The sequence below is a fragment of the Colossoma macropomum genome, unplaced genomic scaffold, assembly GCF_904425465.1.
Source record: "Colossoma macropomum unplaced genomic scaffold, Colossoma_macropomum, whole genome shotgun sequence".
In the NCBI taxonomy this organism is placed as follows: domain Eukaryota; kingdom Metazoa; phylum Chordata; class Actinopteri; order Characiformes; family Serrasalmidae; genus Colossoma; species Colossoma macropomum.
This window is the reverse complement of record NW_023494796.1, coordinates 31627557-31649742: the sequence shown is the minus strand read 5'-3', so window position 1 is coordinate 31649742 and position 22186 is coordinate 31627557. Positions and strand designations below refer to the sequence as shown.

The 22186-nt window shown below is 40.1% G+C and overlaps 1 protein-coding gene across 4 annotated transcripts in view; it reads left to right on the top strand.

Moving 5' to 3' along the window:
- LOC118816761 (collagen alpha-1(XIX) chain) overlaps nucleotides 1–22186 on the top strand; it is a 278363-nt gene that overhangs the window by 195843 nt on the left and 60334 nt on the right. For all 4 annotated transcript variants that reach the window (XM_036583340.1, XM_036583341.1, XM_036583339.1 and 1 more), the window contains 6 exons: nucleotides 974–1051; nucleotides 3448–3483; nucleotides 3826–3879; nucleotides 4313–4366; nucleotides 9287–9328; nucleotides 20699–20803. In XM_036583340.1, the coding sequence (XP_036439233.1) occupies nucleotides 974–1051; nucleotides 3448–3483; nucleotides 3826–3879; nucleotides 4313–4366; nucleotides 9287–9328; nucleotides 20699–20803 (369 nt within the window). The remainder of the gene's footprint in view (nucleotides 1–973; nucleotides 1052–3447; nucleotides 3484–3825; nucleotides 3880–4312; nucleotides 4367–9286; nucleotides 9329–20698; nucleotides 20804–22186) is intronic.

The following is a 22186-nucleotide window of genomic DNA, read 5'->3' as shown; positions in this document are numbered from 1 at the left end:
TTATCATAAGTGCTTTGTGATTACTGAGTTGTGTGTGTAAGTCACCTGATTCACAACTGTGTTGTTGTAATAACTGTCCTGCTGCCTGTAACGTTTCAGTGTTTTGAAGCGTATTAATGACTCACAGTGAGAGCTGGACAGGCTAAAGTACAGCCTCAACATGAGGTGTTATTATAACACACTGTGAACAAAGCTAAGCTTCTCCCCCATGTAAACAACGACAGCAGTCTTTATCCCTTCATACAAATTATTATTATGAGTATTTTTATGCTCATAAACATATTTCTACACTTAAGTATGCTTTTTGTGTTTTAATAAAAATATGCTAGATAGATAGACACAGACAGACAAACAGACAGAAAGACAGACAGATAGATAGATAGATAGATACACAGACAGACAGATAGATAGGTACATAGATAGACAGATAGACAAACAGATACATAGACAGACAAATAGATGTCATTACTGAAACATTTGGTAAAGTGAGGGTAGAGTTATGATTGTTTTGGTAGTAACGAAATGAGATGTTCTAGCATTAATTTGAATAAAATAATCATAATTAAGGTTTAGAGTCACTCAGAGCTAAATGGTTTTAGTCTAAAGTCCAAGATCAGTTAAAAGTCCCAAATGTGTTTCAGCTCCGAACCAGTTTGGTAGAAAAATCCATACAGTGGACCTATAAGGTGCTTCTCAAGGTGGCTGGTGACTAAAAAAACAAAAAAAAACATAGAACTTGGATATAGTAGCAGAGTGATTTTTAGGATTTCTTGATGCTCAGTGTTATTAGTTTCAGCAAAGTGGAATCACCAGTTTAAATGAAATCCTGCAGTGTTGAATTAACTCCCACAGAGATCGTTTGAGCCCTCTCCATCCAGAGAGTGGGCTGAAATAAACCATGGGAGGTTATTAAACACTGTGTAGTGGCTTATTTGAACTATGCCTGTTTCTCTCCTCTGCTGTCCTTTATTAGGGTGAGAGGGGAGTCCCAGGGTTACCAGGAGAGCCAGGAGAGAAAGGAGAGCCTGGAGTGGGGCTGACTGGTCCACCTGTGAGTCATTTTTCATATTGTTTGTCTTGTGTCATACACACATGTCTATACATGCTTTTTAACCCTTGGAATTAGATTATCATAAACAAACAAGTTAATAAATACTTTATTTAGGTACAAAGTCTGAAAGTGCTTTAAACAGAAATATATGTGCAAAATATTGGAAAGATAAATATCATCTAAACGAAATAACAGCCAAAAAACCTGGATAATAGAGGAACGTGAGCCTCAATATATAATACAAATGTAACGTGGCCCAAACAAGTATGTTTTCAGTCTGTCTTGCATTCCTCATATTCACTGGAATGCTATTCCAGATTTTGGGAGATGCAGGGAGTTTGAAGTAAACGTTTCGCAGCTGAGTGATGTGGCCTGGACAGGTTATGACACCTGGTTGCCTTAAGATTTTGAGTTCATTAAACTTCACATAATAACAGAATGTAGAATACAGATTATTGTTCTGTTAAGTTACTTTTAGAAGTAATGACCAACATTTTAGAAGGGAATTCTGATCATTTTTCTAAATTTCTCTGTATGAAAATGGTTAAGATGTAAACAGACTCGTTCAGAGTGGTTTGGTGTGAAACGCTCTGTTCTAGAGAAACTTACTGAGTCAGAACTGTTCACAGTGGTGGTGATAGGAACCAGACGTCCACCTCTAAAAGCTCCCTCACAGAGTTACTACATGAAATGGTTATGAATTCACTGCCTGATGTCTGAGACACTGTTTTATGATAGTTTAGAGAACTTGAACTCCATTCATGGTGGAGGGATACATGCAGGGCGCTGTGAGGCAAAATAGTCCCCAAAGAAAACTTCTTATTTCAGATTTTCCACTATTTTCCATCATCAACATTCCATATGAACTCAGAAGACTCGTGTAGGTTCACTGGTGGTTCTGGATAGTAAATAAAATGTCTATATTTGTGTTGTAGTCATGGCGACCCCTGGTTCCTATCACCACCACTGTAAAGACATCTGAACCACTTCACACCAAACCACTCTGAATCTCTCTGTTTACATCTCAATGATTGATTTACGTATACATTAAGAAAATCAATTAAATTTCCCTGTAAGGCACCCAGGTTACTTACTGTTTTTTGTTTTTAGTTAAAACATTAAATCATTTTTTGCTGATCAGTAAGATTTGCTGGAGCTCAGCCGTTAGTAGCTTTAAATGTCATAAGCAAGGTCTTGCATTCAGTGCTGAACTAAAGAGGAAATCAATGTAGAATGATGATAATTTGAGAAATTCAGTCAATACCAGCATAAATAGAAGAGAAGACATTTTATTATGATTTAAATGTGATGAAAAGTCATGCACAGTGTTTAATAGAGCTGAAAATACTGTGCTAAAATGTAAAATAAGAGTCCTGATAACAGCAGTGACCAAAATCTCTGTGACAGATAAATTATTTAAATAACATACATATTTTTTTAAATGTAGCATAACGTTAATGATATAAAAAGTAAACATGAATCTGTTTTATACAAATTTCTAAATTAAACCTCTTAAAAATATTATTCTATATTTAAAAAAGTTGAAAATTGGTTTTGTGATGAGCTGTTTTACAGATGCAGAGCGACTATGAAACAGGATATAAAAGACAAATCAGAGAAATCATAAAGTGTTATTTAGTCTTAGTTCAACTGTGTAAATGTACAAATTGACTTTTGGAGCTGTGCCTGATATTTTAAGCATCTTTTTAAGTACTGCTACCTTTGTGACATGGTTTCCTACTCCAAATGGAAAGAATATACGCATATATATATATAATTTCCTTTATCTGACTGGCTTATTAGCATGCTTTTCATGAGCCTCGCCAGATAAGTAAGAGCTGGAAAACCAGTAAAACGTGCAGAGCAGGTCTGAGATTGGGAATTATGAGGGAGATCTTGAAGGATATTATCTAATATTGTTCTAAAATGCACCTGTGTTTGGACAAAAGATGTTTTTCTTGGAGCAAGAAGACTGAAAACTCATTGCTAGTGAACACTCAGTGACAAAAAGACCTCCTGTCCCACTTGCATCCCGTTTAGCAAGTTATATATATGTATATATATATATATATATATATATATATATATATGTATATATGTATATATATATATAGTGCTAAGAAAATGTCAGAGGCCACTCATTTATTTATTCATTTAATTTCCAGTCAAAACAGCCATTAAGTCTAAATTATTAATTTCTGATAAGACTAGATTTAACATAATCCATTTTCCATATATGGAGTATGTATGTATATATATTGTATATCCACTGCACCTTGCATCCTGTTTATCTACCTCAGACTCACTAATTGCTTATATGTAAATGTGTACAACTGTACATATCATAGCTTTTATTTTATTAATGTGTATATTCACATGTTCTGTTGTATCTCCAGGGCATCATGGGGCCGAAGGGGGAGCCAGGATTAGAGGTACTGTCCACAAGACAGTTTTTATTATTTTATTTATTTACTCAGTTCATTGGAAAATATATATATGGTATGCCAGTGGTCTCGACCCCTGGTCCTGGAGATCTGCCTCTCTCTGGGGTCTAGTCCCAACCACAGTCTGCCACAGCGGCTCCAGCTAGATAACTTCCTCACAAGCCCCTGATTGGTTGGATCAGATGCTGTTAGGAGAGGATGAGGATGGAGGGGTAGCATTAGACGCAAGTTGAAACTAAACTCTGCAGGAAAGTGGATGTCCAGGAGGAGGGTTTGTGACCACTGCAGTAGAGTAATGTTGCTTGAGGGCTGGTATCTGTTGTCTCTCAGGGTCTGCGTGGACCTCCAGGTTTACAAGGCCCTCCTGGACCCCAAGGAAGCCAGGTGAGGAATCCAATGTGGTTCTTTATACTTCTCTCTGTCTCTGTGTATATAATCACTTTTAGTTGAATTATGAATTTCAGATCCATAAAAAAACATAAACTAACACCTTTCTCTGTGTATATAATCACTTTTAGTTGAATTATGAATTTCAGATCCATAAAAAAACATAAACTAACACCTTTTTCAATTGATATCATTTGTGAAAAGTTAACTTTACAGGAAAAGGAGTAAATTACATGTAATTGAATGTAATAAGATGTTATTTAAAGTACTTCTGGACCATTTCTAGTGGTCCATTCCTCATGAAATGTTCCCACATTGTAAAGGCCAGTTCTTATTGTGGGTTTCAGACACGCGTGTGGGTCTGTGGAGGTCTGTCTCATTGTGTTTTACTCCATTAGTTTTTGACTGTGTCTCCCACTGTTATATAAAGGGGCCCCCAGGTCGTGAAGGCAGACCAGGACCCCCGGGACCGCCCGGTGAACCGGTGAGTTCCGTGCACCTTGCGTTCCAGTGCTCAGATGTCAGGCTGTATTTACGGGTCTGTATCTGGCTTTGAACCATGCATGGACTAGATTTAATGTGACAGTGCAGTGTTACAGTGAACCACTGAACAGATCTCATTTATTGTTTCCTCCTAATGTAGTTAAACTGGACCTTCCAGCTACACTTTTAGCTAAATCAGAGGTTTGCTTGTGTTTTCTCTAATCTGAAACACCTGAGTCAACCCACTGGCTTATTAGCATGCTTTTCATGAGCCTCGTCAGATAAGTAAGAGCTGGAAAACCAGTAAAACGTGCAGAGCAGGTCTGAGATTGGGAATTATGAGGGAGATCTTGGAGGATATTATCTAATATTGTTCTAAAATGCACCTGTGTTTGGACAAAAGATGTTTTTCTTGGAGCAAGAAGACTGAATACTCATTGCTAGTGAACACTCAGTGACAAAAAGACCTCCTGTCCCACTTGCATCCCGTTTAGCAAGTTTTATATATATATATATATATATATATGTATATATATATAGTGCTAAGAAAATGTCAGAGGCCACTCATTTATTTATTCATTTAATTTCCAGTCAAAACAGCCATTAAGTCTAAATTATTAATTTCTGATAAGACTAGATTTAAAATAATCCAGTTGCATAAGGAAGAAGAAAGTCAAAGGACGATAAGTGACCACTGGAGTAAAAACTGGACTCCTAACAACCACCTGAAAGACCTGGTAGATACCAAAACTGCCCCCATCAGATAAACAGCACTTAAAGCTTTCATCTCTGAGAGAGAGGAGAAAATCAAGCTGCTTCAGATCTGAAAACATCCACAGGTGTTTCTGTCCATCCTTCCACTGTGAGAAGACGACTCAGCGCTGTGGGTCTGAAAGGATGTGTAGCTGTCAAGAAGAACCTCACTGAGAAAAGGAGACGGACACATCAAACAAAGAAGCTGAACGATGGACTGACCACCCCAGAGTCCAGACCTCAACACCACTGAATGTGTTTGATTACTTCAGAAAATGATCAACCAGCTTCTAAGACTGAACTTTGGAGGTGTGTCTGCAGATTCTTTGAGGAGCTGAAAGTGAGTCTCCTGAAAAGAATGGAAGCTGGAATAAAGGGAAAGAGTGACTCACTGACTCACAGCTGATAGTAGATTTAGCTGCTGAGGCATCTGGGTAATTTTCTGTTATATATGTTTATATTTGAAAAATGAATAACCTTTGACTGGAAATTAAACAAATGAAAGGGTCTCTGACGTTTGCACAGTACTGTAGTCTAAATATTGCCAGAGATTTTGAAAGGGAGATCAGCGAGTGAATCTTTAGCCATAACTTTACTATCTTTGTCACAACAATTTATTACAGTAGATAATCATTAAACAAATCAGGAAACAGAAATTCAGAGAAAATACACCTGAACTACGGACATTTTCAGTGGTTCATCTTCACAAACACAACCAATCAAACAGAGTTCTCTCCCAGAGCTTATCTGGCTGGATAAAGTCACAGTGCTGTCTGAGAAACGGATCATACCAGAAACATCCTGAACATGACTGGAAAGCAAATTACAACAGCTGGAGAAAGACAGGGCAATAACACAGACTTGAGCTGCCACTGGATAGAAAGTAATGCTTCTACACGGCTGTTTACTTGTATTTTCAAGTAGAAATGTACTGTGTGCTGCAGCTATTACAAGGGTTAGGTTTGGGGATATATATATATATATATATATGAAGTGCCATTTAAAGACCCAAATCCTACATTATTCACATTTTATTTTTCTCCTTCACATACATTTAAACGGTAATATTTCATTTTTAAATAACACTTTACTTGAAGGGTGTCTACATAACCCATTCATAACACCTTACATAAACACTTCATAACATGTTTATGAATGTTTAAATTAGCATTTAGAAAGCATACATGATTTACATTAGTACAGATACAGTATGTTCTGCTATGTCATTTTATTGAGACATTTTTCAGAATAAAAGTCCTCATATTTTATAAGGGCTTGAAAACCTGTATTTCATCAGTGCAACACCTCATTTCTGGACTGACAAAATAAAAATGACCTTTCTTAACCCCTTTGGTCATTTAGTGCTTTGACAGTTAGGCACATTTGCCTACACTTTTAACTTCTTTTAAATCATTTGTTTTTTCTTAAGTATTGTATTCCCTTTTTTACTTGCTGCCTATAACTATATTGTGCCAGGGGGTTTAATTCAACATACATTGTTGAGAAAAACGTTATCCTCAGTTTAACTATCTTAAGGTTAAATGCTAGCACTGTTATCCCAAGGATTAATTAACACTTTAGAGGTGTTATTTTATTTTTAGTGATGTTCTTCCTCGCTTATGGCATTGGAGAAGGCACAAGTATAACTGTGCGTTTGTGATCCTGTTTAACTAATTGTTATTCCAAGAATTAATAAATTCTGTTTTGTCTTTACCTCAAAAGTGGTGGAAGTTAACCCGACTGAAATGCACGTTATGTGGATCTTTAAACTAAAGTAGTCTGTTTACATTTGTGTGGCTGTCCAGCATCTACAGGGAATGGATGAGTTTGATGGCCCTGTAAAATTCCTTCATGTCACCTGACACTAAGAATCAGTCACTGGGACTAAGTTTTATTTTGAAAACCGTATCTCAGTAAAATGAGATAGTAGTCCATATTAATATCATGTGAAACGTGTATGCTGCATAAAGGTTGATTTAAACGTTTATGAACAATATAATTATATTTATTATATTTACAATATACCACCCTTATTACTATATATAGAATATAAACAAAAACCTATCTACAGGCATATATACAACTAGAAATATATAAAAATAAGTCAGAATGATAGATTATAGGTCACTTATAATACTATATATATTAATATATAAACAATATATTAAATATATCACAGAAACAGTCACTGATCTCACATTTAGCGAAACAGCCAAACCTGAGTGAAGCAACAGATGGGAATATTTAGAATGTAGATGTAATACAGTTAAAACTATACTGCCCTCTTAGGACTTTGCCTGTTTACCTTATTTGTTAAAAATCTGTTGTTTATCATGTCAAAGTCAAAAGATCAATCTGGTAAAAATCTTATTTTGACACCCCTCATCAACAACAATCATAAATATGGCTCATTCTAAAACTCTGGTCATCATGTGTGTTCTGTCTGCTAAAGGGCTGTGCTGGCTCAAAAGGTTTCATGTTGGTGCCTTGTGCTCAGTCTTCGATGACTGTAGTTTTTAGACAGTCCCTATTCAGCTCTCAGCGGTTTCAGCAGCTCATAAACATTAACGTGTTCTTCCTAAATTCCTAAATTAGGATAAAACTTGCTTAAAACACATGAAGGCACCAGATGTAGACAGGGTCTCAGATTTGTTGATCTGGTTTAGGACACAGTACGACTTACTGTGGGCTTTAGAAATGCAGCTAGATGCTGTAGGCACGATTACTTAGCTTTTATCTGTAAACATTTTTCCTCAGAAATTCAAGATTAACCGTTTATTTATAAACAGAAACAACAAACTACAAATGTAGTATGCAACATCTATGTGCATGCGTCACATCCAGCTACGCTGTGAAGTTTTGTTCATTTTTAAAGCTCACAGTAAAATCTTTTTCACACCAGTTGCGCTAACTCCACAATATGCTCCTATATTAATTAATGTAGTTTTTCACTACATAATGTAGTTCATCACGTGACGCTGCGGCCGTAATGCGCACATGAAGAGAAAAAATACAATAATATGTCTGCAGAGCTGCAGTTTCACACCAGCAGTTTCACTTCTTTTGGTTTTTCTTAGCGAGTTTTATGCTAATCAACATTTCAGTCGTTTTATGTGGGTTTCCTATAAATTTGTAATAAATTTGCGTTGGGCTAACGTTATATTTTAGGCTTTAGGCTAAAACAGACTTTGGTTTGAGCTCTACAGCTTATGTGGCTCTGGGTAAACTAATGGGTTATGCAGGTCAGTTAACTTAATAGGGGGCTTAATGTGTACACTTGCATGTACAGGAGTAAAACTTCACCTTAAGCAGCTGAGCATAATATTAAGCTTTAGACTAGAACAAACTTTAGTTTTTGAACGTATCCCTGCTGAAAAATCCATAGAAACCATTAAGTGACTCTTTTGGTTTCTGATGGTTTTGTTATGCGTTTAGTCTTATAGTTTAACCGGTTACTAGTGGTTCATTCATATATTGGGATTGATATCCCTTCCTGAATATGCATAGCGACACACACAACCAGCAACATGCCAGCAGTTTCTATGCAGAAACAGTAAAGAAATGCAATGTCTGTGCTATAACATACAATCTAGGCTAATAAATGAACAAATTTAACTCTTTGACAGGTTGATTAAAATCCCTTAAGTAGGTTAATGTTGTGAACATACAGGCATCCCCTCCTGTTCATATAGAGCTACATCACCTGGTGAGAAAGCCAGCAACAGTCAGGATTTTATTTTTGATCTGTTGATGTCGTCTACATTAAGTTTCTGAGTAATAAACAGTCAATACACAGATTTATATTACATGAAAATGCAGCACAAACAGCAGCCGCGCTTGCTGCCGGTGTGAAATATCAAGTATCTTGTGTGACATGGGCAAAAGTCATGCGGTGTCCAGAACCACATCGACAAGTCTGTGTGATGCTAATGAAGCCTGGACGTATTTATGTGTCTATGGACTTCTAGTTTTAGCAGCATTAGCCTTGTAGTTCCAGTATAAAACTAAAGAAGCTAAATTTGGACACCAGTCATGTCATACCTGATCTGCTACATCTGGGGTGCATGACAAGTAGTGATTTTTCGTGAAAAGCACTGGGACGTTGGGAGGAAAGTATGAAAACTAGAAGCAGAAGTATTTTAACTCTGTCTTTTCTTCTTTTTTCCAGACAGCACTACCAATCGTTGGAGATATGGGCACATTACTGAAGGTATTGTTCTTTCTAATGTCTCAGACTGTCTCATAACTGTGTACTGATTTAATATAAAGGTATTTGCCAAGGAGCAGGTCAAATGTATTCGTATTCCGTAAGGCATATTTCTTTGCTTGTATGCCTAAAACAAAGGCAATAAATAAGAACATGAGACAAATAAAAACAAGGACAATGTTGAGCAGCTCTCTTCATCTCAGAGCTGGTGCTCTGAGCCTGACCCAGCCAGCCTAAGCAGTGAGTGCACATTTTCAGGCAATTAGCTAATGGTAACATGTTAGCTGCATATCCTTTTTAAGATGCATTAAGAGCGCAATAATGTTGGTACACTTTTGGACTGGTTGTCCAAAAGTGTACAAACTAAAACGAAACGAAACAGGAGATTGGGGGTGAGTGAGTTTCAGCTTTCAGAATTCAGCAGTTACAACCTTGTGAAAATGATTTTTCCAGCATTTTTGGATGGTTAAGATGTAAACAAAGTCATTTAGAGTCATTTCAGGGTGACAAATGTACCAAAAACGCTTGTAAACATTTTCAGTCTTTAACTAAGTTAGCTGGTTGTTTTATAATTATGTGCTGTTCTTGCTACCCTCTCGTTGGCCTAGTGCTAAAAGACGATTTCATACATTTAAAGGACAATCAACCATAAAAAATAAAAGCACCACTTTGTTGCTTATGTTTTTTTTACCATTAAACTTCATGAGCATCATGTATGAGCTGCGTTTAGTCTTTCACGTTGAACGTTGAACCCTCACACCTTCACACCAGCAGCGAATTTTCACCTCTTGTCGCCTGAAGTGCTGATCACTTATAGCCTGAGGGCATTTCTGAACTCCAGCTGACCATTGGATATCATGGTTTCACTGACGCCAAGCACAAATCAGATACTAAAAATAAAAACCCAGGTGAGAAATCGCTTGTGTGCTTATTTGTATTTAATTCCTGTCTGTGCAGTCAGTTCGTGAGGAAAACAGTATTTGGTCTTTGTGATTACTGTCTATCTGCAGCGCCGACATTATTCTGTCTCTACTACAAACCATTATATAGGAACCAAAAACGGAGCGTACTGTTTCACAGTGGCAAAACAAAACCGAAAAACAACAAAAACAAGATTCGACTGCTGCATTTTGCTGTCGCTGCTGTGCTGACAGTGGTCTGTGACACAAATAAAATTTGCATCAGTGGGGTAGGGAGTGCATCAGCAGACAGGATGTGACTGAAGTGCCCTTGAGCAAGGCACCTAATGCCCAGCTGCTCCCCAGGCGCTGTAGGTAGGGCTGCCCACCGCTCTGGCCAAGTGTGCTCACTGCCCCCTAGTGTGTGTGTTCACTAGTGTGTATGTGGGTGTTTTACTGCACAGATGGGTCAAAATGCGGAGGTGAAATTTCCCCGTTGTGGGACTAATAAGGGTCATTTACCTTAAAAGGACCAATGAGGTACAAGAAAAATGGTACTGTACAGGAACATTTTTGTTCAAGACGGTGCAAAAGGTAGAAATGCTCCCTCAAAGGTACAGCAGAGGTCTCAAGATCCATTTGGATATCTTAGTTTGTTTTAGAGGTGTACCACATTCACTTGCCCAGGAGAAAAGTGCATATTTGTACCTTCTCTTAACTTTTTTGTTGTTGTTTTAACTGAAAGAAATATTGTTACTGAGGAGAATAAAAACAGGCTAAAATAATTTTTATATAATTTACACACCACGTCATACGTCTTCACGTATTAACGTCACACACAGACTCAAAACGAAGCTCCGGCTCAATGTTTAGGCATCAAATGATCTTAAAATCAATATCATACTCATGAAGATGTGACGACACTAGTAGATAATTCACTCACATCCTCAGAAGATGCTTCTCTGCTCGGGGAGGAGGGCTGAAGCACAGCCCACATTCTTTTGCACGTAGTGTGCACATAAACATTTCTACCAGAGAGGGCTCCAAATTCCCAGAAACTTACATAGTAATTAAAAAAAAGCCTGGTGTCAAGACAGGGTGTATTGGTGCATCTTAAAAAATATGACTGCAATGCGATATGGTACAGTTCTCTTCCCTAAATAAGTACCTTTGAGGGTATCAACGCAGTGATGTGAGGAGTACCATCTCAGTTACGACAGTCAACTTGGTGAACACAAAAAAGTAAAACTCTCTGGAAATAAATGATACATTTGATCGTCTTGTTTTATCAAGTCTAAGTAAGAGTAGTGATCGTAAGAGCATTGACATCTACTGAATCTCGAAGCTATAGTGGGCTTTAGATCCTTAAAGTGAGAGCTCATAGTGGTCTCAAACAGTTTTGAATCTGAACACCTGTTAGTGAGACTACATTACTAAAAGCCCTTTAGTTTGCATCTTGAGAGACGTCTATGTGAATTGCGTCCAACACTACAAGTTGTTTTAGAGTCTTTCTCTAATTTACGGACTTCTTCCAGCCTTGCGTGGTTGTTGGGGGAGGTGTGGAGGTTTTGGCTGGTCTTGGAGTGCCTCCCAAAGGAGTCGTGAGCACACTGCAGCCAGAGACAGCCTGCACTGATTCATCCTATAACTGCCCATGTATAGAATTCTATACGCTGCCTACTCCCTTCACCTTTTTTATGCCTCCTTCTTCTCTTACATTTATGTGACAAGCTCATTTTCATGTCTGTAGCAGCTTCAGTGCTTCGTTTTGCCTTCTGTTTCCCATTCTTGGCACATTTGTCTACATTCAGATTTTTTCCTTCTTGAAAATCGCGATTCCGACACAGCAGCTGGAAGAGACTGAGATTCTTTGTAATGAATGAGTCAAAATTTATTTATGTAGCGCTCACAGAAAATTTGGGACAAATTTCCTAAGAGCAAAAACTTCCTAAGAGCAAGAGGACGAAACTTTGAGGGGAACCAAGATTCAAAAGGGGAACCCATCCTCCTCTGGTCCACACCGGATAGCAAACAATAACACGAGCTGAATGAACAGGGAACAAGGTTTTACATCATCATCATCATCACTTCTATTTATATAGCGCCTTTCCAATGCTCAAGGAAGCTTTACAATCAGAAACTTATCAAAATACGTAATCAACAATACGTAACACAGAACACACACACACTCCATGGTTCCCACAGCTAGCGGGGGTTATTTCACTGACCACGGTATAGAGTCACTCAGCTAGCCTGAAAAGAGTCCTTAGCCATGTGGGAAAGTCTCACACTGCACCTACGGTGCATCGCACAGGAGGCGACCTGGGAAGAATCAAAGGCTGAAAATGTCCTTAACTACAAGGGGGTAGCATTTTCCTAGATTTTGGAGATGTAACTCCTCACTAAAGCACAAAACAAATGAGCTGAACGTCTTTTAAGTGCAGTAAAATCTTTTATTCCTCATAGAATGAGCAGACGGTAAGAGCAACTGTAACTCAAATGTTTGTAGCCCAGTTTGAGCTACTTTTGGAGATTCTGACGTTGCGAAAATGTTCTCTTTGCTGGAACTTCTCAGTTGTCTTTATGCCAACATCAGAGACGACTGTAATCGACGAATAAAGTTGCATTTTCACCGTGAATAAATGGCGCTCGATGGCCTTAGTAATCTTCTGTGTTTACATGCAGACTGATTTTCCGTTAACAATCCAACTAATAGCTTAATCAGAATAGAATATGTCCATGTAAACACCTCATTCGGAATAGACTAGTCTGATTAAGGCCATTCATAATACAATTCCTGTCCGAGTGAACGAGGTGGGTAATCCTGTAAATAATCCGTTAAATAGAAGAATAATAACAATGCAAACGTCTGTATCTGATTACATTTCAAATCGGATAGTTTAAGTACATTCTGATCATGTTCGTCGCGTCATATTGAAAGTTTATAACATTCAACATGGCGGAGCAGAAACTGGTCTGCAGAGGAGACGAAGTTTATGCCTTAAACTTCAAATGACTTAATATGTACATTCTGTATCTCAGAATGTTGCAGGACGCATCCTAACTAGACTAAACCTCCTAAATCCTGTCCTAACTTTAGGATGAACCCCAACAGGGTCCTCACTTCTGTTTAAGGTCCGTTTCTATGGTTTTTAGGCAGCTGTGTCAGCAGCATAGTTCACTACCAGCATAATGAGCTCCATTTATTTCTACTGTAAAACGCTGCTTTCACTGTGAGATGATTTTCTTTTCTAACTCTGCGTTTTAAAGATCTCAGACGCTGCAGACTCGATCTCCACCGCCCCTCTGATCACCTTCGTGTGTTAATGTTGATGATGAAATATTACAGTGATGGTGGTGAATAATGAGGAGACGGAGCTGAACGTGTGTCTGTTTATTAGGAGGAGTAACGTTAGCGCGCTCGGCTAAAGCGTTTGGGAAATGGAGACTGAAACTGCGGAGCTGCGACGCTCTGATAAACAGCAGGGGGCGCTCTCACAGTATTCACACCTTACAGTTTATCACACTTTAGTTCTGTTTTACGTTTTTTACATCAGTAACGACAGCTTAACTCACATTTTAACATTATTTTGATTTCATGTTTACGTTTCAGCTGTGTGTGTATGGTTGGTTGCTAGGAAACGGCCTGACAGTTTGATTGTCCACTTCGATTGAGTAGGTTAAGATGTAATACGACTATGTGAAAATTCTTGTCTTGACCTGTCAGATCTTTTTTTTGGGGGGGATTTTCCAGTTTTTTCCCCAATTTAGTCACTGCCAATTCCACCCATTAGTCAGGACTCGCCCAATCACATGATGCCACCAGCACTAGGAGGGTGAAGGTGTAAACAGGCTTTCTCCAAGTCCTGTGAAGCTCCACCGCATCTTTTCAAACTGCCTAACTCAGCGTCATTGTACAGCCAGTCTTGGAGAACACTAACCATCAGGTCTGTTCCATCAGCTAACAGACGCCTGCGCTGGATAGCATCGTGCTGAGTGATGGGGGGGACAGGGGGCCATCCAGCCCACCCAGAGAGAGCGAGGACAACTGTGCTGTCTTGGACTCCTGTTAACGGACAGCTGTGGCATCACCAGTGATCAAACTCACAACCTCCTGATGGGGCCAACGCTTAGACGGTTGCCAGCCTCTCAGATCTTAACTTCAGAGAAAATAAAGGAGGTTTCTGTGATGCGACCCCAGATCTGTGAAACTCAGACCAGTGACCTCTTTCAGGAAAGCATCAGAGTAAAAACGAGAGTTAAACCCACGAACATCCTCGACTTCAGGTAATTACAGAGGATTAAACGTGTCTTAAACTGAAGAAGGGCGTTCAGAGTCGTGTTCTCTGCTCTCTTTCGATGACGAAGGAGATGAGGGTGGAGATGGAGTCACGCCGGGTCACACGATTTAGAGCAGACGGAGCTGTTCTGGTGGGTTCTGCTGAAAGGAAGAGGCTGAAGCAGTGGCGTCTTCTCTCTCTTCTCCATTAAACGGAGGAACCAGCTCACGTACAGAGAGAGAGAGAGAGAGAGAGAGAGAGAGAGAGACAGATAGTGAGACAGAGGGAGGTTTGGCTTCTGTGCTGCTGAAGAGGAGGATGAGGAGTCGAGTGACAGCCTCCTCCTTCTGTTTGTTTTTATGTTTTTTTAATAGCTGCTGTTTCTGTGTCTTTATGCCACTCTCTCTCCTTCTCTCTCTCTCTCTCTCTCTCTCTCTCTCTCTCTGACACAAGTTCAGACCTCGGAGCACTTAACAGAATTGAACTTTTATTTCAGAGACGCTCTCGTCTGCGCAGAGACAGCCTTTCAGAACCATCCAGATGCATAAAGTCACTTGCCTCTCTCTCTCTCTCTCTCTCTCTCTCTCTCTCTCCTTTTCTTGTGCTCTCTATTTCTCTGTTGCTTTCTGTTGTCTCTCCTTCTTTCCCCAGCTCTTTCTCACTCTCTTTTTCATTTTCCTCTCTCTTTCTAGTGCCTAAGTCACTCTTTCTCTTTTTCCCTCTCTCCCTCTATTCTCTGTTTATCTCTCTCCACCTCTTTTTTCTCAATCTCTTTTTTCTATTCTCTCCCCTCTCTCTTACCCTTTCTATTCTCTCGTTATCTCTCTCTGCCTCTCCTCTTTTTTCTCCATCTTTTTTCCCTCTCTCTCTCTTCCCCCCTCTCTATTCTCTCATTATCTCTCTCTCTGCATTTCTATTTTTCTCCATCTCTCTTTTCTCTCTTCCTTCTCTCTGATATAGAAAAGCCACTTAGTCTTTCTTTCTCATTTTTTCAGTTCAGTTCAGAGTAGCTTTATTAGCATGACTGTGAAGTACAGTATGGCTAAAGCATCACAACAGTAGTAATGAACAATGAAAACAATCATGAAAACAGTGAAGAAGAAAGTGCTTCTCTGTCTCGACCTCACCTGTCAGACAGTGACCACACCGCCTCTCCTCTCTGGGCAGCCAGGACTTTTTATACCTGCCCCGTTCTATGGCCAGGCTGTGGTCACTGAGTCTGTACTTGGTCAGGTTCTGTCAGGAGATACTCTTCCAGTTCATGCTCTGTTTTTAGGCCCCGATATCACTCTAATTTAGTCTAATTTAGTCTAATTTACTCTAATTTACTCTAATTTAGTCTAATTTACTCTGAGTGTTAGCTTATTTCCCCCAGTGTTCCAGATAATCATTCTTGCTGTTTTTGATTGATGTTTAGTTTGGGCTCTCCCTCTTTTCTCAGTCTCCCTCGGTCTCTCTCTCTCTATATCTCTCTTTATATTTTCTCTCTCACCTTCTCTGTCTTTGATATCTAAAGGCCCTGTAGTCTTTTTCTTTCTTTTTTTCTTTCTTTCTCTTTTTCTCTTTTTCTCCATCTGTCACTTTTCTCTCCCTCTGCTTTTGTGTCACTTTGTCACATTCTCTTTTTTCTTCTCACTTCTTCTCCGTCATTCCGTTTTTTACTCCTTCTTTCTTACTCTCTCTTTCTGTCTTTCACTCTCTCTGTGTAGTTTATAAAACTTGCGTTCTCTCTCCTCTCTTTCTCTTCTCTCTCTCTCTGCCTCTCTGAGTGTCTCTCTGTCTCAGTGATGTGTGTTCTCTCTCTCTCTCTCTCTCTGTCTCTCTCTAATTCAATTCAATTCAATAAGCTTTATTGGCATGACCATATTCATTTACAGTTTTGCCAAAGCATCATCAAAAGGAACAAGAAGAATTAACATTTAGAACATAGAGCTTTAGAACAAGAGCATAAGAACTCTTAATTTCATTTGATATAAGAATAATTATGACAAGAATCACATAAAATAATAGCAAAATAGTGCTTTGGAATTGAGTTGTAAAGAAAAATTAAGAGGAAAAATAAATAATAAAAAACAGGGCAGTTTTAGATATCTTGTGTGTGTGTGTGTTTGTGTCTGTGTTTCTGTGTGTGTGTGTGTGTGTGTGTGTGTGTTTGTGTCTGTGTTTCTGTGTGCGTGTGTGCGTGTGTGTGTGTGTGTGTGTGTGTGTGTGTGTTTGTGTCTGTGTTTCTGTGTGTGTGTGTGTGTGTGTTTGTGTCTGTGTTTCTGTGTGTGTGTGTGTGTGTGTGTGTGTGTGTGTGTGTTTGTGTCTGTGTTTCTGTGTGTGTGTGTGTGTGTGTGTGTGTGTGTGTGTGTGTTTGTGTCTGTGTTTCTGTGTGTGTGTGTTTGGGTGGGTCACTCACTGTCCCTCATACTGTGGCAGGCAGATACATATCGTGCTGCTAAGGCGCTGCTCTCTCTCCTCTCTCCTAGCAGGATGGGCAGCTTCTCATCATTACTGAGGGGCTAATTTGGGGGTGAATCTTCTCAAATTTATTAAAGTATATTTTCCTTAGTGTTTGTATTTGTTACACTCAGAGAGGAAGTGCAGCTCTGTCTCTACAGTGTTACTGTCACCCTGCTGGCAGAGTCTCTGCTCTTTAGGCAGCCAGGATCTCTTATAGCGGCCGGTCTGCACGGCCAGGCTGAGTTCACTGAGTCTGTACTGTGTTCTTATAGCGGCCGGTCTGCACGGCCAGGCTGAGTTCACTGAGTCTGTACCGTTTTGTTATAGTGGCCGGTCTACACGGCCAGGCTGTGGTCACTGAGTCTGTACTTTGTCAGCGTGGTTCTGTGTTTGGTCTGATTGTGTGTATTACAGGCTGGTAACAGTGTTAGTGTGTGTTAGTGAACTCAGCGTCAGGACCAGCTGTGTGAGGGGCTCTTCTCTTTGCTCAGCTCTTGGTATTGCAGGGCTTTGTAGTGATAAGAATGGGGGTCACTGTGTTTTAGATGTAGCCAATATTTAATGGTTCTTTTCTGGATTTTGAGCAGTAGTGGAAATTGGCCTAATTCAGCTCTGCAGGCGTTGTTTGTTGTTCTCCTGTGAACTTGCAGGATGTTTTTACAGAATTCGGTGTGCAGGATTTCTACTGGGTGTTTGTCCCAGAGGTCAAAATTTAGGTTTGAGAGTGGCCCCCATACCTCACTGCCATACAGGAGAATCGGTTCTATAACTGATTGAAATAGCTTGAGCCAGATTTGAATTGGTATTTGAAAGTGAATTTGTCGTTTGATTGCGTAAAATGCCCTCCGCGCTTTCTCTCTCAGCTCATTGGCTGCTGGATTGAAGTTTCCAGTTGAACTGATCTTCAATCCTAGATAACTGAACTCTTTACAGTTTTCTAATCTGTGTGTCCCTAGTGTGAAGCTGGATGTGTTTCCCTGAGATCTGGATCTTTTTTGGAAAATGATTGTTTTGGTCTTTTTCAGGTTTACTGCCAGGGCCCAGGTCTGGCAGTACTGCTCCAACAGGTCCAGGTTCTGCTGTAGGCCCTGCTCTGTGGGGGACAGCAGAACCAGGTCATCTGCGTAGAGCAGGAACTTGATTTCTGAGTGGTGCAGAGTGAGACCAGGTGCAGCAGAGTGCTCTAAAGCTGTGGCCAATTCATTAATATAAATGTTGAATAGAGTTGGGCTTAAGCAGCAGCCTTGTCTCACTCCGCGCTCCTGAGAGAAGAAAGCCGTCCTTTTGGTGCCAATTTTTATACCGTATTTGTTATTTGTGTACATAGATTTAATGATGTCATATGTTTTACCCCCTACACCACTTTCAAGAACTTTATAAAATAATCTCTTGTGCCAAAAAGTATCAAAAGCTTTTTTGAAATCAGTAAAACATGCGAAAATTCTGTTTTTATTTTGATTTACGTGTAAATCGATTAGGGTGTGTAGGGTGTAAATATGATCTGATGTGCGGTGATTTGGTATGAATCCAATATGACTTTTACTCAAGACACTGTGCTTCATAAGGAAGTCTATGAGTCTGGATTTGATAATGCTGCAGAGCACCTTCCCCAGATTACTGTTCACACAGACGCCTCGGTGGTTATTAGGGTCAAATTTATCTCCACTTTTGTAGATGGGCGTAATAAGACCTCGACTCCAGATGTCAGGGAAATAACCTGCACTCAGAATCATGTTACAAAGTTTGAGAAGGGCCTCTCTCTATCTCTCTCTGTCTCTCTGAGTGTCTCTCTCTCTGTCTCTCTGAGTGTCTCCCTCTCTCTGTCTCTCTCTGTCTCTCTGAATGTCTCTATCTCAGTAGTGTGTTCTCTCTGTCTCTCTGAGTGTCTCTCTCTCTCTGTCTCTCTGAGTGTCTCCCTCTCTCTGTCTCTCTCTGTCTCTCTGAATGTCTCTCTCTCTGTCTCTCTGAGTGTCTCCCTCTCTCTCTCTCTCTCCGTCTCTCTGAGTGTCTCTCTGAGTGTCTCTCTGATGTGTGCAGTGTGTGTTTGCAGCACTGGGCGTGTGGAATGTGCTAATTGTGAGTAACACAGAGCGGCTCTGCGGTTCTTTAAGTGCTGTTCTCTCTCTGGCACCTATTCAGCAGACTCGCCTAATGCACTGGGAAATTAGTACCTTCAGAGAGGCGCCGCGTCACCGCGGCCGCGCGCCAAAAAGTACACAGAATGCGAAATGTCAGCCGCGATACGCACACCGATCGCTCCGTCTCCCCCTTATTACTCTGAAGCTTTGATTATGCTGCAAATGTGTGCATAACAGCGGCCGTCTGCGGGAGGAAAGGGGGCGGAGGGGAGGTTACCTTTTTTTCCTGAAGCCGTGTCTGAAAAACGCCGCACTTTTCCATTTTTTTCCTCACCGTATCATTCAGAGTAGAAAAAAAAGTGTGGAGGTGAATGCATTAGCCCGGTAAGGTCAAAGCCCGTGAAAACGTTTGAAAAATCATCACACATAGCTAATGCATACCATTTCTCCTTGCCGATAAGGTCAGCTGAGGGGACAGAGAAAGCAGCGGTCTGGGCTGCAGGCTTGTAATTGCTTTATTTACAAGATGTCCTTTGCAGTCGTGTACAGTGAGGCAGCCGAACGCCACGAGCATTTATGTCTCTCAGGGGTAATAAATGAAAGCGCTGCTGATAATGGGAAAGGGACGGCCCATGTGTAGGTTATCAAACATCAACACTAACGCAGAAATACAAACATGGAGAATGTGGAGTGTGGAGGAAGTGAGGATGGCTGATGCATCTCATGCATAAAATTAGGGCAGATATCTGTGTATGAGTGACTTTCAGCATATTACATTCCATTCGCCTCATTTTCTGTCCACTGTAAGGAGCCCCTCTTCACTGTACGAGGGGAATTCCACAGATATGGACTATATGCCGAGGCACCTGTTTATTAGATAACTCTTAAAAACGGTGGTTCTTCAAGGCTCAGCAAAGATCCAAAGGCTCTGTATAGAACCATGAACACTCAAAGAACTATTTGCATTTTCAATATCAAGTTGTAACAGAAGAAGAACCCCTTTTTGGTGCTACATATTCTCCATCAATCTGAAAAACTATTTCACCATGCTCATGGTTCTAAATAGAACCATTGTCTTTACTAAAGAACCATTTAAGAAAATTTGAATGAAAAGCGACTTCAGTCTCGTAAAAAGTTGAACATTGAGAGACATTTTACAAGAAACTGTTCTACTTTTGTGGAAAATTTTCCTGCTGGAGATGTGAGAAAAGCAGCTATAGCTCAGCTAAAGCTTAAAGCAGAGCAAAGTAAGTCTCTGTTTTCGTTTATATTATATTTGTTAGCCTGTACTAGGACATTATCACATACTGAGACAGATTTACAGCCAAGATGGTGAAACTTTACTTCAATAAAATGGACATTAAATGTTGTGGCTCCCAAAGTGGTTTGGTTTTTGTTTAAAGGGCAAAATGGCTCTTCTTAACATTTGGGCTGCAACTCCTGGACTAAATTATTACTAATATACACTTGGATGTAAGAATTAAAGTTTGTTTAGTGTTCTTATGCTTATTAGTGGCAGCACATTTGCTCACAGTAAGTGGCCCAAAGCACTACTGGGCCACCGGGAATTCTCCCGGCTCTCCCGATTACCCGCTCCTGCACTGCCAGTGAGTGTAGGTACAAAGTAGTTGTGCCTACTAATAAACTGTATGTCTGTGTTTGTGTCTACAGAATGCCTGCAGTGTGTGCCAGACAAGAGTGCCGGGATTGCCGGGGCAGAAAGGAGAGAAGGGATCTCCTGGAGCTCCTGGTGTGGAGGGCATACAAGGAGAGAAAGTAAGAGACACCGACACCAAATGCAGAAGACTGACACTTTGGCTATGTTCACATTGCAATCCTCATTGCTTAATTCATATTTTTAGCCGATATTTCTAACATGATTATTCACATTTGTGTAGCTAAGTGACTCAGATCTGTCATTAACATGAACCGGCGTCCTGAAACGACCTGCATGCGTAAATCCTAATCAGTAACATCACATTAATGAACCACATGCGTTATGAACAACTAGCTAACCAGCAGAACAAGGCTTCGTTACAAAAATAATTAGTTCTGAAAAGCGTTCATTATTAGAGCGAGACGAAGGCGAAAGAGGCTCAGGTGCTTTTCCACTGTTTACTGACGTCAGATTCACATGTGCAGTGAAAAAACACATGAATTCAAACGTGAGTGATCATTAAAGTCACACGGCCATAAATCAGATATGTATCCCGTCTAATACCACATATTAAGTGGCTCAGATTGGATCGGTTTTGCGTTACATCTAGGGATGGGAATCGAGAACTGGCTCCAAATTGTCCAAAAACTCACGTCAGATGACGTCATGATGTCAAACTCGGCTGGAAACTTGTGGAGAGAACGAAGTGATGCAAACGCCAGCAATATGCTGAAATCTGTGTTGATATCTTTTGATGCAACACAGGCTAAAATTTCAGGGATATCCTGTATGTGCTACTGCTTCCCAACCAAGGACGCTGGATCTAATGCAGTTCCTCCTGAAATTCACATCCCACTGATAAATCATGGTCGCGGGTGCGTCCATTCACACAGCACTGAAACAGCGGAAAGCTAAAAGTCAAAAAGTCGGCATCAGAGTGCAGATTTACACTCTTCTTGAACCGTCTTACTTTCCTATACAGTGTTGTTTGGTGCCTATTTCTTCCCAGCGAATGCAGCTCCTGGGACCAGGAACCAAGTTACCAAGGATAAATGTTATATTAAAACTGACCCATGCAAGCCGGCTTTTATTTCCTTTGACTAGGAAAACTTGTAAAATAAAAAGAAAAAGAAAAAAACTGCACCAATATTTTATCAGTCAGTTTTATGTTTGTTTTACAGGTTCTATTAAGAAAAGGAGCAAATGTCAAAGATAATAAAACAACTGCATTGATGCTGACAGCTTTTTCCCACACACAGAAAATTGATTGGGAATCATTAAGGGACTCATTATAGACTCGGACCGATAAGCAGAATCGATAATGGCATTGGTATCAATAAAACCTCATCAATTCCCGTCAAGACAAAAAATCGGATTGTGCCGCTTCAGCCTGGTAACAGTGACGTGGCTGTAAATCCCTTCATATCAAGGTGCAGCGCAGACTGGCTGTACATTCTGTAGCTGTGTAACAGAAAAGCAGAATGTTTAACCACGTGAACCCG